The sequence below is a fragment of the Ursus arctos genome, unplaced genomic scaffold, assembly GCF_023065955.2.
Source record: "Ursus arctos isolate Adak ecotype North America unplaced genomic scaffold, UrsArc2.0 scaffold_26, whole genome shotgun sequence".
Lineage (NCBI taxonomy): Eukaryota > Metazoa > Chordata > Mammalia > Carnivora > Ursidae > Ursus > Ursus arctos.
The window spans coordinates 44,163,904-44,181,562 of NW_026622941.1; the positions used below are offsets into that span (position 1 = coordinate 44,163,904).

The 17,659-nt window shown below is 35.3% G+C and overlaps 2 protein-coding genes across 2 annotated transcripts; one reads left to right on the top strand and one right to left on the bottom strand.

The window, feature by feature from the left end:
- On the top strand, positions 1-939 carry LOC125282299 (olfactory receptor 6C74-like). Its single transcript, XM_048216797.1, has one exon. The coding sequence runs from the start codon at positions 1-3 to the stop codon at positions 937-939; it is 939 nt and encodes a 312-aa protein (XP_048072754.1).
- An 8,824-nt stretch (positions 940-9,763) lies between these two features.
- On the bottom strand, positions 9,764-10,708 carry LOC113249290 (olfactory receptor 6C6). Its single transcript, XM_026490795.2, has one exon. The coding sequence runs from the start codon at positions 10,706-10,708 to the stop codon at positions 9,764-9,766; it is 945 nt and encodes a 314-aa protein (XP_026346580.2).
- Between the last annotated feature and the right edge of the window lie 6,951 nt (positions 10,709-17,659).

Below are 17,659 nucleotides of genomic sequence, written 5' to 3' on the forward strand. Positions count from 1 at the left end.
ATGGGAAACCACACCCAAGCCATAGTGTTTATCCTGGCAGGTCTGACTGATGACCCACAGTTGCAAGTTGTGTTGTTGGTCTTCCTGCTTCTCATCTACTTGCTGAGCGTCACGGGCAATCTGACCACCATCACACTCACCCTGCTGGATACTCACCTCAAGACCCCCATGTATTTTTTCCTTTGGAATTTTTCCTTCTTAGAAATTTCCTTTACTACTACATGCATCCCCAAATTGTTGGTTACTATGGCAACTGGAGACAAAACCATTTCCTTTAATTGTTGTGCAGCTCAAGTGTTTTTTGTCTTCCTTCTTGGTGCATCTGAATTTTACTTGCTGGCCGCCATGTCCTATGACCGCTATGTGGCCATCTGTAAGCCCCTGCATTACACAACCGTCATGAACAGTAGGGTCTGCCTTCAACTTGTCTTCTGTTGTTGGCTTGCTGGATTCTTTACCATCTTTGTACCTCTCCTCTTAGGCATAAATCTTGACTTCTGTGCCTCCAAAATTGTTGATCATTTCTACTGTGATACCACTTCCCTGCTGCAGATCTCCTGCTCAGACACACGGCTTGTTGAGACCATGGGATTCATTTCTGCGTCGATGACACTCGTGGTCACGTTGGTAATGGTGATAATATCATATACCTATATTGCATTAACGATTCTAAAATTCCCTTCAGCTAATCAGAAGAAAAAGGCTTTTTCAACGTGTTCTTCTCACATGATTGTGATCTCCCTTTCTTATGGCAGCTGCATCTTCATGTATGTTAAGCCATCAGTCAAACAAAAAGTATCTTTTTCCAAGGGAATTGCAGTGCTCAATACTTCTGTGGCTCCACTTCTGAATCCTTTCATCTACACTTTGAGGAACCAGCCAGTGCAGAAAGCCTTCATGAATATGGTACACAGGGTTGTTTCTTTCTCAAGCAAATGAGTATTCTGTTGTATTTTACTTAATGGAAATGAACAAAGGAACCCCTAATAATATCAATGTGTCCAGTAGTAGCTTCCAAGACACCCTTTCTTTGGGTTCCTTTTGTTTTGCTTTCATGTTTTTGATATTCGTCTTTATCTCTTCTCAAGCTTTATTTGCACAAAAATCTTTGTTCCAGAGAATTTAATTTTCTTTATGTCCTTCAAGAGATATTTTCTTCCTCTCAGTTCCTTTACCTGTGAATATCTGAAAGAAATGGAGCTAAGCTTTTCAATCTGTCTCTGTTATCTTTGATTCTAGTCAAGAATATAAAGTATTTATTTATTTTATATTTAATGTAGCATGCAATGTAAAGGCTATTACAATTCCTTATTTGTACTTAGTTACAACCTACTTAAAACTAATATTTATTTATCTTTTGTAATACTACTGAATTTTGCTACACTATTTAATGAAATGAAAAGATAACTGTGGCAGAGAATAACCATTAGTGTTGATGATCATATTAGAAAATACAGTTTATTTTTAGAAAGATCGTGGGGGCACCTGGATGGCTCAGTCAGTTAAGTGTCCATTCTTATTTCGACTCAAGTAATGATCTCATGAGTTGTGAGATCAGGCCCCATGTCAGGCTCCACACTTAGTGGGGAGTCTGCTTGAAGTTTCTCTCCCTCTGCCCCTTCCACACACTCTTGCTCTCTCATTCTCTCTTAGTTAAATAAATCTTTAAAAAAATAAAACTAAAAAAAGATTGTGCATTTGAGTATATTCCATTGAAACTAGTTGTTTAGTTTGTGTTAGAGAATTATGAGCAATTGCAAATATTTCTATTAAATGTGACAAATAATATACTAAGAATCATAAAAACTATTGAACATAGCTGCTTCATGAAGAGTAGAGCAGCATAATAACTTCAGCAAATGCCTAAGCTTGGTTTGGAAATCATCCTAATATGCACATCACCTTCAGATGATTTAATGAGTAAATGTGTTGAAGAAATTATAAATTATTAATCACGCACATTCCTGTATCATTTTGAAAGATGAAACTAAGGGTAGCATTTTGTCTCTCTTCTATTTAGCTGTCCTATAATTGTGTTTCTTCCCATACATGGTATAGATTTAGAAAAGTATCATCTTATTTACTGAACTTAATATCAAATGATAAGTAACTAGGTAGATTGATATAGTTGGCAAAAAGTATGATAATGGTACAAAATAATAAATGAATGAGCTTTTTCTGTGTTGAGTTAAAAAAGTCAAATTCAGAACCTGGATTAAAAATTAAATATGAAAGTATGGCATTAGAAAACATGACTTAAAAATCTATTGTTGAAGGAAGCTTTTGGAATTGGGTTATAGTTGACACTGACATTTAGAATGTACTTTAGTCATTTCTTTTTCTTTAATATCAACAGAAAATATAATTATAATGATTTGCATGTCCTGACTTTTTAAAATATTCATACAGTAAGGAGTCAAACTGAAAATAATTAGGTAAATTTCCTTTTGGCGAATAGGAGCTATACACGTTCATAAAAAGAGAAGATCTCTCAGGATACGATAATCATAGGCTGATTGTTAAATGATTTAGCTATCATTAATGCAGGGAAAAATACTTGCTCGTGATAGATTCTGAAAAAGTGTCTTTCTTTGGTGTCAGCATTTTCTAAAAACTCACTTTGTCATAACTTACAGTTTAGTAAGTTTAGCTTAATTATTTTTTATTTCAATTCTAGTTAGCATATAGAGTAAAATTGGTTTCCAGGATAGAAGTTAGTGAGCCATCACTTACATGTAACTCCCAGTGCTCATCACAAGTACCCTCCTTAATACCCATCACCCATTTAGCCCAGCCACCACCGACCTCCCTCAGTTTAACCATTTTTATTGTGCAGTTTTGATAAGATTCATAGAAGAGAAATAACAATCGATCAGTGGAGATGAAGTTCATTTGGATTAGACAAACAAATGAGACATTGCTGCAAATTGTTATTTTCCTCTTTCTATTTCTAAGGTGCCATGTTGAACACGATGGAGAATGTCACTCTGCCAAAACCTTACCTGGATATTTTAATGCATTCCTTCTGTCCAAATTGCTTCCTCTTGAAAATCTCATTCACTCTGATTTATATTCCTAAATTTCTGATAACTCCCATGACTGAAGACTAAATATTTTCCTAGAGTGTTGGTAGAATTCAATTATTTTTTCTTCATCTTTTTGGGAGCTTCAGAATTGTGTGTTTGTATGTCCTATAACTACTCGATTGTGGTCTGCAACCCACTGCATCACCTGATCATTATGCCCAGAAAAATGTGCTACCAGCGTGTATCAAGTTGTACTCAGTTCGTGGGAACTAGATTCATCTCTTAACATACTTTGAGGCACAGCTCGAAGTTCATTTGATGTATTTGGATATTTACTTATTTCAGCAGGAAGTGCTCAGTACTATGCTGTACCCACTGAGTCCCTAAAGAAGAACTCTCTGAGACGGAAAACAGAAAACACTAGCAAAAAACAGTGAAGACAGAAGTCAAATCTGTAGAAGATAAATATAATTGAGATATCTCTAGTTAGATTCATCAGGGAAAAATAGAAGGCACAAATTACTGATTGATAAGATGACTTCACTAGAGATCCTATGGATATGGAAAGAATAATGAGATATTATGAATCACTTTTTGGCAAAAATAGATCACTTATATGAAATGGATAAAATCCTTGTAAAACAAAAACTTCCAAAGCAGCCAGAGAAATCTATAAACGGAGTACTCTATAGCAGCTAAAGTAAATGATTTGTAGTTAGAAATGCCCCCCCCCCAATCTAGGCTTAGATGGCTTCGCTTAGGAATTATACCGAAAATTTCTAAAAATAACAACTATACACACATTCTCCAAAACACTGAAGAAGGAAATACTCAATTCATCCATAAGTCATCATTATCATGACACAAAAACACAGGCAAACCATAAAAAGAAAAAATAAATTCAGAAAATATTACTTATGAGTACATATATAGAAATTCTAAAACAATATATAAAAATTCAATCCAAAAACATGTAAAATGACAGTATACCAAAACTAAGAGTGGCTTATTTGTAAAATGCACTGTCCATTTAACATTAGAAACATACTGATAGAATCCTTAACATGCATACACAAAAGCTTCAAACAGTGTGAGGAAAAAATATAGAATTGAAAAGAGAAAGAGTTGAATCCACTACCATAGTTAGAAACTTCAACAACTCTATCCATAATGGGCAGATGTAGCAGGCATAAAATGGGAAGGACATAGCTGAACTCAACAACACCATCAACCAGCTCTATATAACTGACATCTATAGACTATTTCAGCCAACAGCAGCTAAATACCTTTTCTTCCCAAGCTCACCAACACAGATCATATTCTGGGCCTTAAAAGACACTTAAAAAATTTTGAAGAATAGAACTGATACAATATCAGTTCCCAAACCATATGGTATTAAACTAGAAATCAGTAAAAAGGATGAATGAGAAATCCTAAATTATGTGTAGATTAAATAACACTTCTAAATAACACATGGATCAAAGAAGAAATGTCAAGAGAAATTTAAAATTTATTTATTTTTAAAAATTATTTATTTATTTAATTTTTTTTATTATGTTCAGTTACTCAACATATAGCACATCATTAGTTTTGATGTAGTGTTCAATGATTCATTAGTTGTGGAATAGCATGGAAGACCATAGGGGAAGGGAGGGAAAACTGAATGGAAAGAAATTTAAAAATTTTTAAATAAATGAAAATGAAGCAACACCTTATTAAAGTTTGTGGGATGCAGTGAAAGCAATGCTTACAGAAAATTTATAGCATTATATGTATCTATTAGAAAAGAAGAAAAATCTACAATCAGCTACCTAACCTTTCTCTGTAGAATATGGACATTAAAAGGATAGTAAGAAAGTCCTATGAACAATTCTGTGACCACAAATTTGATAACCTAAATGAAAGTGACCATTCTCTGAAAGAAAAATGTGCCAAAACTTACATAAGAGTAATCCAAAAGCGTTTATATCTGTTAAAAATTCACTTAATAATTAATTACCTTCTAAAACAGATAGCATCAGGCATTCTATGTTCATAGTTTCTTAGACAGAATGCTATTAAGATACCACCCAAAACAATTTACAGATTTAGTTCAATCTCTGTCAAATTCCAATAGCAGTACTTTTTTCAAAAATGGAAAACAAAAAAGAAATTGGAAAAGCTGATTCCCAGATTCAAATAGAATTGCAAGGAAACCTGAATATCCAAAACCATCCTGAAAAAGAAGGAAAGAGTGAGAAGACTCACATTTCCCAATATTGAAGCACACTCTGAAGCCACAGTAATCAAAAATTGTGATATTGGCACTGGACAGATATATAGAAACATGGAATAAAGTGAAGAGTCCAGAAATAAGCCTATACATCTATCACTAATTTTCACTAGGGTACCAAGATCATTCAATGGAGAAAGAATAGCCTTTTTAACAAACAGTGCTGGCATAATGAGATAATCACATGTGAAAGAATAAAATTAGACCCCTACCCCACACTATACAAAAATCACCCCAAAGTACATCTATGACTTAGATGTAAAAGCAAACTATCCAAGTCTTTTAACAAGGGTGGATATATGACCTTGGATTTGGATTTGGCAACGGATTTTTAGATATGGTATGAGCAACAAAAGGATTAAATTGGGCTGCATCAAAATTGAATACTTTTGTTCATCTAAGGACATTATCAAGAAGTGAAAATACAATCTCCAGGAAGGGAGAAAAGATTTTCACATTGTATATCTTATAAGGTTCTAGTATCCAGAATATTTGAAAAAAAAAAAACTATTAAAAATCAGCAACAACCTAAAGGAATAACCCAATTAAAAATGTGCAAGGATTTGGGCGCTCCTGAGTGACTTGGTTGTTTAAGCATCTGACTCTTGGTTTCTGCTTGGGGCATGATCGCATGGGTCCTAGGATCAGCCCTGTGTCAGGCTCTACACTCAGTGAGGAGTCTGCTGGAAGATTCCTTTCCTCTAACCCTCCCCCAACTCGCACATTTGTGTGTGCAGGTGTACACACACACTCTCTCTCCCAAGTACATAAATAAATCTTTAAAAAAATGTGCAAGGATTTGAATACAAATTTCTTGAAATGCCCAACAAACACATGTAATGGCGCTCAGTATCACTAGGCATTACGGAAATGCAAATCAGTACCCTGATATACCACTTCAAACCCACTAGGGTGGCTCTGATTTTTAAAATGTGGATGTAGAGTAATTGGAATGCTTTTATATTGTTAGTGAGAACATAAAATTGTGCAGTCACTACGGAAAACGGTTTGGCACTGATGTATGTGTTGTGTGTGGGCTAGAGATGTTTAGGTAAACTTTGCGTTATGTTACAAGGTAAAGAGTCCACTGAAATCTGACTTACGGAGTAGCAAATGCTATCACAAAGAGTAATAGAGAAATATAGGCTTTTAAAAAAGATTTTATTTATTTTTTTGACAGAGAAAGAGAACACAAGCAGGGGGAAAAGTAGAGGGAGAGGGAGAAGCACGCTCCCCGCTGAGCGGGGATCCCGATGTGGGACTCGATCCCAGGACGCTGGGATCATGACCTGAGCCGAAGGCAAATGTTAAACCATCTGAGCCACCCAGGCGCCCCCAAATATAGGCTTTTTTGGTTTCTTTCTTTCTTTTTTTATGTGACTCTATTAATGCCATGTGTTATGCTTTTGTAAAACTAAGATTAAAAGAAAACAAATTCAGAGAGTTGGATAGAGTTAGTGAAATTTTGACTAAAAAATATGAGTGAATTTTGAGAGGATATTACCGCTGACTAACAGAATATTAAAGGAGGTTGGGTGTCCATAGCAATGTGTTTATGAGGATATGAAGAGAGCAGGTATCTCTATAACCTTTCCTCTATAATTCTTTTATTTTTTCCTCTTCTCCCCTTTTTCCTCCTTCTTCATAGAAGTCAGCTGTGAGAAACCACAGAACAGTGACCCCTTTTCTTCTTCTTGGGCTGCGCAATGATCCACAATTACAGGTGGCCCCTTTTCTTCTCTTTGTTTTTGTCTTTACCCACATGTGAGTGTCACTGGGAATCCAGCCATAATCACCCTCACCCCACTGGACTCTCATCCAAAGACAATCACGTATTTCTTCCTCCAAAATTTCTCGTTTTTAGAAATCTCATTCACCACTATCTGCATCCCCAAATTTCTTGTCAGCATGGCAACAGGGGATAAGGAAGTAGGAAAGCTGAAGGGACTCCATTTCAGAAAGGCCCCATCTCTGCTCTTCTCTGCGAGGCCCCGTTTACTCATGTTCCATACATCACCTCTGAACAAGCCAGGGATGCTAGGTTCCCACCTCAGAGGGGAAGCAAGAAAGTTCATCATTCTCTGAGTTTTGTCCTAAGAAGAGACAGATTCCAGACAGGTCCCAGGACATTAGCTTCAAACGAACTTCTGCTGCCACCAGCATCCATACCCTTACCTTTGGTAATGTATAGAACAATACCTATTGTTCACCTGATACTCACTTTTCCCTGGACTCCTGGAGAAACATGCACCCTAGACCATTTCTAATATAAACCCCTGGTCCCAAAAAACAACCAAGAGACTCATTCTCTTTTTCCTCCCAAGGCTCCCAGACACTCCGTCTGCTATCTCTCACTTACACTAGTCAATAAGCTCTGATTCTACTTTCTCTGGCTCACATTTGATTTCTACCCAGTGTGAAGCCAAGGACCTCCTTGCTTGGTCCCGCGTGACCCTCCACTGGGTCCTCAGACCCTGTCTGCCCGCATCAATCAGACCATTTCTTGCAACAGTTGTGCAGCACAGCTCTTTTATACTGGCATGGGTGCAATCAGAATTTTTCTTCTGGTTCCTTGAGCAAATGTTTATCTTTGGACTAGTACTTCACAGACTCTGGGCACACTTCTTAAAGATCTCTGTAGTTAAACTCTTGGAATAGTGTGACCCTTACTAGTGAATTGAAGGGTTCAAATAAATTTACTCTTTTAATGATCGAAACAATAATCTTGTGCTCAGAAGTGTTGACCTTCCTAATTCTGAAGCTTTCAGAAAAAATGGAAAATAGAATTATAACAGTAGAGCCTTAGAAACAATATTTTTAATGGTCTTAGAAGATTCTCAGAATCACTGAATGAAAGTAATACTAATCACACTTTCAGTAATAAATAAATAAAATCAGCTTGTCAATTTAAAGCCAAATGAGAGTTCCCTGTTGTGATGTATTGCTCTAGAAATGCCAAAACCAAAGGTTTTTTTGTATATCAGATTCTAAAAACAGTCACCAACAGTTGAGGTCAGATGCATTTATATGGGGTTTATAAACAGATGGAAGTATTAACCTACTTACCATGAGCAAAAGGAGTGAGACAGATGAAAGATATGGTTCTATCGCTTCCCTAAGCCAAAATTAAGGGCGGGTACACACAGGAAATGTAGCGTTCCTGGCTGGAAGTTTGCTGATTCTTTGAATATGGAGAGGCACACTATTGTTGCCAAAGGAAAAGAGTCTGTGCATCTTTTCTTCAGGTCAGAATTAATTAACATAATTTTGTTAGGTAGAAAACAAACTGGAATTGAGAGAAAGACTTTGGCAAGTAAACCTTATATCACGTAACGATTTAATTGACACTATGTTGCTATGGAAAATACTGAATTTATTTCATAATAATTTTAGATAACAGATGGGTAACATAGGGTATATTGGTTATATTCCAGATATAGGAATGAAAGGGGCATTTATACGTCTAGAAGACTAACAAGGTGATGCTTATACAAACGGTTCAAAATCACTAAAATACCAGGTTTAAGTCCAAAATACAATTCTGGTATACGAGTCCTTTTAACTTCTCTAGGCTTATTCCCTCTACCTTTAAAACAGCATAGTATGAACGAGTAACACTGCATTCTTGAATTGTTCAATATCGACAATATCTTCTACTGAGTGCCAAAGAGTTCTAATAGCATATATTTAAGGAACTATGAGATGTGGGTTAAATTACTCCTCCTTTATATACGGAAATTCTGAGGTGCAAAAATTTCATGTATTCTGTGCAGTATTCCACGTTGCATTTGTAAGGAAACCTTTACGGAACCCAGGCTGAGTATCTCAAAAATCCTGTTTTAAGCATGAGGTATCCTAAGTCTCCAAATGCATGTGGTTATCTAATACCTCTCTGTTATTAGCATATATTGAGACCAAAGTCTTCTTTCCTGATGTATACTTTCAGCCTCAATATAATTATCACTATCCCCTAAAGTCATCTCACATCTCCATAATTACTTAGAAGCCACAGATATGCCCCATGATATTTTAATATCCCTTCATTACAACACTAATTATACACTATATATCAATACTGGAGTTATATGTCAGTCACCTTTAACCAATGCAATCTTCTTAAAGTTAAGGATTGAGCCCCTTGAAATGTCTGCAATAAGAAAGATACACTATGTATGTTCAATTAATTAGCAAATTTCATACAGCAAATTATACTTATAAAAGGCGTGTTTTATTTAAAGTCATGGTTTCTAGAAGCTTCTATACAATAAAGAAATGTTATTTAAGGCTTGCAGTACCGACTTGAGAGAGTAAGTTATTGTAGCAGGGTGTTTTCGTGGGACTGAACAGCAAGATTCTTCTAGAGACTGTCCTATATGACATAAGTAATGACATAGAAAAACATGATCAGAAGAAATGAATGAAACTTTTTTTGTTTTTATTGCAAGTTTGTGATTTGTAGTATTTATTACGATTGTTTTTTTGAAAAACACAACATCTTTTGTAACATATCCCAGAAAACTTCTTTCACCTGCTGGTTCCTTAGCGTATAAATGAAGGGATTTAGTAAAGGGGCAACTGAGGTATACAGCAAAGCTACGCCTTTGGATGCACTCACCCTTTCCTTGGCAGATGGTTTAATATACATAAAGATGCAGCTTCCATAAGTCATGGAGACAACAATCATATGGGAAGAACAGGTGGAAAAAGCTTTGGTCCTTTGCTGTGCAGAAGGGAATTTCATAATGGTCTTCACAATGCAAGTGTAGGAGAGAATCACTAACACCAATGTGACTGCAAGTGTCACCACAGCAAGGATAAAAGACATCAATTCTAGGACATGTGTGTCTGTGCAGGATATCTGCAGGATAGGAGACGATTCACACATAAAGTGATCAATTATTCTGGAAGCACAGAAATCCAGCTGGAGTCCCATGAGCAATGGAGGAAAGATGATCAGGAATCCCGTTAGCCAAGAGGAAAGTACAAGCTGACAGCACACTCTGCTGGTCATGATAATTGGGTAATGCAGGGGTTTACAGATGGCAGCATAGCGGTCATAGAACATGGCAGCCAGAAGGTAAAACTCTGTAACTCCCAGTAAAAGAGTAAAAAATAATTGAGCTGCACAATTATTATATGAGATGGTTTTTTCTCTAGTCACGATGGTTTTCAAGTATCTGGGAATACATACTGTTGTGAATATGATTTCTAAAAAGGAGAAATTACGGAGAAAGAAATACATTGGTGTCTTGAGGCGAGGATCCAGCAGAGTGAGGAGGATAATGATTAAGTTCCCCATTAGGCTCAACGTGTAATTAAGAAAGAGAAACACGAAAATCACAATTTGCAATTGTGGGTCATCTGTCAGTCCTAGCAGAATGAACTCCATTTCCACTGATTGGTTTTTCATTTCTCTTTTATGAGCTTTATCAAATACACTTAAGAAAAGAAGAACAAAAGTTGAACGTATGTATGACTATAATATAATGTAGAGTGATAGAAATTAACCTATAAAAAATTAACCTATGAATATATGTATATATAAAACTTAAACAAATATAAATAAGTCTAAGTGTATATAATTAACTTAAAGATATATAAATTTTATATAATTTAATAATAATATGTAAATATATATGCTAAATAAATATATATACTAAATACATATTTTAACTAAATATATATATTAACCCAAATACTTATATATTTACCTAAAGCAGAAAAAGGTGTATATTCTCTAATTTATCTGTTTGCAAATGATTTCTCCAGTCTGAAAGTTTGTACACATAATTACATGCTAAAGACAACTCTAAATTCTTTACCAATCGTTAGTTCTCTTTTTTATAGTATTTCTCACAATGTTTTCTCTAGAACTTGAATATTTTCTTTGGTTAATAAGCATTTTTACCCATTCCTCCCGAGTGGACCCAACTCTGCATGCATAATCTAAATAAAAGAATGTGAGTCACCTTAGGGGCACCTGGGTGGCTCAGTTGGTTAAGCATCAGACTCTTGAGTTTGGCTCAGGTCATGATCTCAGGATCATGATGACATCAAACCCTGGGTCAGGCTCTGTGCTCAGCAGGAAGTCTGCTTGAGATAATCTCCTTCTCCCCCTGCCCCTTCCCCCATTCTCACTCTCTCTCTAAAATAAATAAATAAGTTTTAATCGAAGGAATATGTGTTATTTTAAATGTATTTTTTCTATCATTTTTATTCTACCTGTGCAAATATCCTAAGTTATTCTGTGTTTCAGAATGTGCATCAGGGGGATTTTCAAAACAAGAATTTACGTTTATATTACAATTCCTGTGATAGTTAATGACTAAAGCAGGGTGATTCCCATTAATCCGGTAAAGTGAAATTTTTTTCTGTACTCAGTGTACATAATTATTATTATCTATTTTTTGAACAGCTTTGCTATTCGTAAAAGGACAGTTGTTTTCAGTATATATAACAATTATATCAAAACAAAACATGACAAAAACAGACAACATATTTTTAAGAAAAATTATTCTGTATTTCTTTTCAATTCAACTTTTTGAGGTGTATTCCTAAATTTGTCTACATAATTTGGGTAACTTTTTTTTTTAACTTTCCCAATATTCTTTGTAAAATTATTGAATACAACAGAAATTATTATAGGGAAGTAAAATCTGCCACCCCAAAATGAGTCTCTTTGGCATGCGGATGAATTTAAGCTGATTATTTTTGAGAAATGGAAGACTCAGAATGTTTTTCTTTTCACCTCCTCCTCAAATGTCTAAAAGAATTTAGATAAAGGACCTGATGCAAAAAGCCGCTATCACTGTGGACGACAACTACAGTTTAATATGAAGTCGGTTTGATAGAAAGGGAGGAACTTCGCAAAGTCTGCTTCTTAAAATTCTTCTGTAAGTCCCATTGTTTCTGGGTGGCCCAGCAAACCTTTGCTTCTCAAAGGTTTACTCTTTTTCATTTTCCTTTGAATTGTTGTCCTGTTTTTCAAAGTCCCAGACCCTCACATCCTTCTTCTTTGTTCAGAATGGCATTTAAGCCTCGATTGCCTGACTGCCTATGATTCTCATATTCTTATGGAGTCCTGCCGTACGTACGGAATTAATTAGATTTTCCCCTAATCTGTCTCATGTCAATTTAATTCTTAAACCAGCCAAAAGAATCTTCAGTAGTACAGTAAAACTTTTCCTCCCCAACGTTCTATTACTACCGGTCCTTTCTAAGCATAAGAATCTGACTTATTTCTATGTTATATTTTTCCCTTTTATGTGAAACACGCTGGTCTACTTCATCGTATGAATTACCTGCAGACTTTAAAGGGAATGGTTAGCTAAAGCACTCCGTTATTTTTATTCTTTTGCATTTGGCTTCTAAATAATTGCTTTATGTTTATTAATTTTTTTAGGGGGGAAATAAAACTAAAATGTTCCATGCTTAATGTCATTTTCTGAAACAGATTTTAAGGAAGAGCTTTAATATTTTCCATGGCAATTGGAGACTTGCAGTCTTCTGCGACTAAGTGGTCACAACCGTTTATTGTAAAACTATGTTTATGTCCTTGTTATAATTCCCATCTTTGTTCTACTTCTGATTTGACAAGGTATGCTCCAGGAGTCAGTCATACAAGCTCTGATAGCATGTGGGTCCAACAGACTGTTCTAGAACTGTGCTATTTCAAATTGTAGAGAAGAGTTGCTCAGTATTTTTTCCACATCGCATTACCCAGGGCAATACTTAATTCATAAAGAGAATCAGAGAAAAGGAAAGTTAGATGCAACTATATATGAATAAAATAGATTGTAACATCTGTTATAACACAACCGTTAAATGACTGTATCATTAAAAAAAATCGTAAACCGAAAATTTAGTAGTAAAATTCAGCTCCCTGAATTACACTTGTGCATTTGACTGAAGTTCAGATTTTGAAGTCAAGTTAAAATTATAGTTGTCTCACCCTCCTGGATCTACTGTATCTAGTGTCCCCTTATGTGTACATGGCAGAGATGTATGTTAACATGATTAATCATGATTTCACTCTATCATATTTTATTATCTAACCTGGATATCTCTTATCAATGATTTTTGTTGGAGGGACCCCATACATACAGTGTTTCTGCAAAGACTTTCCACAACCCTCAAATTCATACTCACTTTGATGTTCGGAACTCAAGTATTAATAGTTTTAATGGATATCCATCTTCTCTTCCAGATGAGCTGCATTTTGTGAAAGTTTGCTGTTACAGTTGCTGTCCTTCAAAACCTCAAAATAGGTAGTTATACTTTAAAATAAAATAAGGTGAGGCGACTGAAAAAACTCAGGGCATCATCTGATGAAAGTCAAGCAACAGTTCCAAGAGAGATTTCATATTGCTCTCTATCCATTTATGAAATGCTGCAGTTTTAACATTTTCCCCTTTCTAGAGACTTAAGGATTCTATTGAAACAAAACAAAGGGGAAAAAAAACTTTTCTTTGGGGATCAGACTTCCAAAAGTACTAATGACTGGCAGTAAAAGACACCACTGTAATATACCGTTAACAAAAGCTGAAGTGAATGTATCCCAGAGGAGTAGCATAAACGATTTAGAATAATGGATGAAATACTTAACAGGATTGTTAGCAGTTCACCATCGTGGGGCAACACTGAGAAATCCCAAGCTGGTTTATACACGCCCAAGACACTGCCTTGCTTCCCATTAGCAACAGAAGCAGTTTTAGACTTTACCGTAAACCCTTTTACACTCTGACACCCGGTAGTGCATTTATTTACAGGTAACAATTAAGCATAATATTTTATCATATTAAAAGGTTGAGGCCTAGGTTGGATGTTTGATGAAATTATTTTGATCCTTCGAGGGAACTGAAATTTAGCTATTAAATACATTTTATGTTAATGCCCAAACCTGGAGCTGATTCAATGTCCATTTCCTGGTAAATAGTGTAAAAAATTGTAGCATATATATACAATGCAATAAATTATTCAAATACAAAAAAATAAAACACAATTGAATCTTTGAAATATACTAAGGGAACGAAGCCAGTTACAAGATCTACATATGCTGATACTATTTCTATAATTCTGAAAAACCCTGAACTATAATGGTAGAAATATGACCAATGGTTTGAGGAGCTAATGGTGAGAGGACGATATAGACTACAAAGGTGGTGCGAGAAAACACTTAAATATTGGAAGTACTTTATATCTTGATTATAGTGGTGGTTTCCTGACACTATGTTTGTCAGAGGTCATTAAACTATATACCGCCCAAAAGGTGTCCTTTTTGTAGTTAAATTCTATCTCAGTAATCTAGCAAATATATTTGGATGTGACTTACCCCTTTTTTTATTGGGCTATTAATAAGATTACTTAGATGTGTGCTGTCCTATATGATAGCCACAGGCCACATGTGGATGTGTACATTTAAATTTAATGTAATAAATATTAAATTAAAAATTAAATATTCAGTTCCTCACTTGGTGGTCATGGGATGGGTTGCTGCTACTGTGTAAGATCTAAAATTACCAAAATTTACAGTAATTTAACATCCCAGGCTTCCTCTGGAAGTTACAAGCCTTCACAAGACTCTAGAGTTCTAAATTGAGTCCATCAGACAGATACTGCCAGTGAAAATGTTGTCTAGGTGGGGAGACAGAATCTGAGTGCTTCCCACTTTACTGTCTTCTGAATATTCCCTCAACGACCAACTCGTTTTTATGACAAGCTTGTAAACTCCAAGTACATAATCTACTTGACTGGAACAGATTCGTATCCAATGTCAATACACTCCCTTTTTTCCTACATTAATCAGTGTACCAGGTATCGGGTTTTAAATAACTATTCTCTAATAACTTTGAACACAATATATTGTAATGAAAGTATTCTACAAAAACTAAGGATGCACTGTATGGTGACTAACATAATATAATAAAAAATATTATTAAAAAAGTATTCTAGTTTGTCAGATAAACTCTAATATTGATTTTTTTTATTAAAAGGAAATAAACTATATCCTTAACATATTAATTTGGTTTGGTGAAGTTTATTTTTTGTTGTTGTTTTGTTTCTTTGTTTGTTTTGTCTTATTTTACATCTGATTCATTGGGCTACAGGTACCCCTGAAAAAGAATTCCCTCTACTCATGTGAAAACAACCTCCCTGTTTTCTCACAGTCATACATTTGTCTAATTTCACATAATCTATTTAGAATTTGCAAAAAAAATGATAAATAAATGCCACTAAATAACTATTAGTTTTCAAGAAAATATGAAACAATATGACAGCCATAAATAGGCAATTTGAAAATCTTCATTTTCAATCCCAGCTCCAAACTACTAGCTCTACTGTAGCAGTGAAGTTAATTGATGATTAAAGCATTTTTTCCCTATTTGGCTAAAAGGAAATAGTAAGAGCATTTTTCTATTACAGAGTTGTTTTAACTTTGATGAGATAATATTTGTACTGTGCATAGCACTTAGTAGTAGTCAATACATACTATAATTTGTCAATTTAATTATCAAGCTATGGAATATAAAACTAAAGAATCAGGGGCACCTGGGTGGCTCAGTCGTTAAGCGTCTGCCTTCGGCTCAGGGCGTGATCCTGGAGTTCTGGGATCGAGCCCCACGTCAGGCTCTTCTGCTGGGAGCCTGCTTCTTTCTCTCCCACTCCCCCTGCTTGTGTTCCCTCTCTCACTGGCTGTCTCTCTGTCAAATGGATAAATAAAATCTTAAAAAAAAATTAAAACTAAAGAATCAAACTTGTAGAATTACATAAACAAATTTAATACTATGAATCAGAATATATTATTTTTGAATAATTGACCTCTGAGAAAAATGATTATAAGAATTTTGAACTTTACTTCTGTCCATGATCCTGGTCACCAAATTAATCAACTCCCTCCCAGCATACTCATAAACATAAGTAACCAGACAAATGAGAATAATAAATCTGCTCGTGAGGAGATAGTGATGATAATGTAGCTGAAAGTGGTAGACTGATAATGGTTCCTGAAAATAATGAGACCTAATCCCTGGAACCTACATGTATTACCCAATTTTCAAAATGCTAAAAAAATAAAAAGTGTTTGCCAAAAAAAAGTCTTTGCCAATATGTTTAAGTTAAAGATCTTACATTGGAATAGAGAGATTATCCTTGATTAACCAAGTGGCGTTTAAAGGTAACTACACGTGTCCTTATTAAAAGAGAGGCAGAGAGATATTTGACCCAGACACCAGAGAAGGCAATCTAAACACAGACGCAGAAATTGGATAATGTGACTGCAAACCAGAGAAAGCCAGTAGCCTCTAGAAGTAGGTAGAGGCAAGGAATGGAGCCTCCCTAGTGCCTCTGGAAGAAGCCCAGCACTGCCGACACATTGATTTTGGCCCAGTGAAACTGACTTCAGATTTCAGGCCTCCAGAATTGTGAAAGAATGAGTTTTCATTGTTATCCACTTTGTCATAATTTGATAGAGTATCCACAGAAAACTAATACAATGTCCAGTAAAATAAAAGGCAATACATACCTAGTTATAGTAAAATAATAGTAATAAACGTCAAGCCTTGGGAACATAAAGAAGAGCTTGCACTTCCTACTAAATGGCAGTCAGATGTCCTTGAAAGAGCTTTCTGGTACGAAAAGCCTACAGATTCTGACACAAATTTAAAAAGAAAATGAAAAGATGAGTGGCTGAGCTCGTGGAAAAGTAAGTAAAATCTGCAATGTCTAGAAAGGAAGGAAGAGTGACCAAATCCTCAAACAGCTCATCGCAGGTAAGAGACAGAAAACAAGTATTAGCCCAGGTACTGGATTTAAGCTGGACTTCATAGAATAGACTAACAAGACAGTTTAGTTTCCATGCACAGCGGATCGTTGTGTGGTTTGTAGACATACTGAGCCTGAACCAGGAAAAGCTATCTTTCTAAAAACACAAATAAGAAATAAAAATCTTCACCAAGGAAAGATAAGTGTGGACACTTGCCTCCTTGATTGAATATGACTGGAATAAGAAAAATACCTTCCTTTAGAATTTTTATTCTCATCCCTCCACTTAGACATATTTGCAAGTAGATTGCATACTCCCCCACAATTTGAATACCACCAGCTCAAAATTTACTTCACAAAGATCCCAGGGATTAGCACCTAAATACACAGCAGCTACAAATTCTAATCCTCCTAGTAGAACTCGAATATACCTACAGGTGTCACTCTAAGAAATGTGACTTCACAATAAAATATCTCATAATATGTGCATGGCAGGACAACACAAGTAATCACAAGAAGAAATAATAAACTACTGAATAGACTCGAAAATTATAGAAGTGAATCACACAAAGTTTTTTAAAGAACTGATACACTTTAAAGC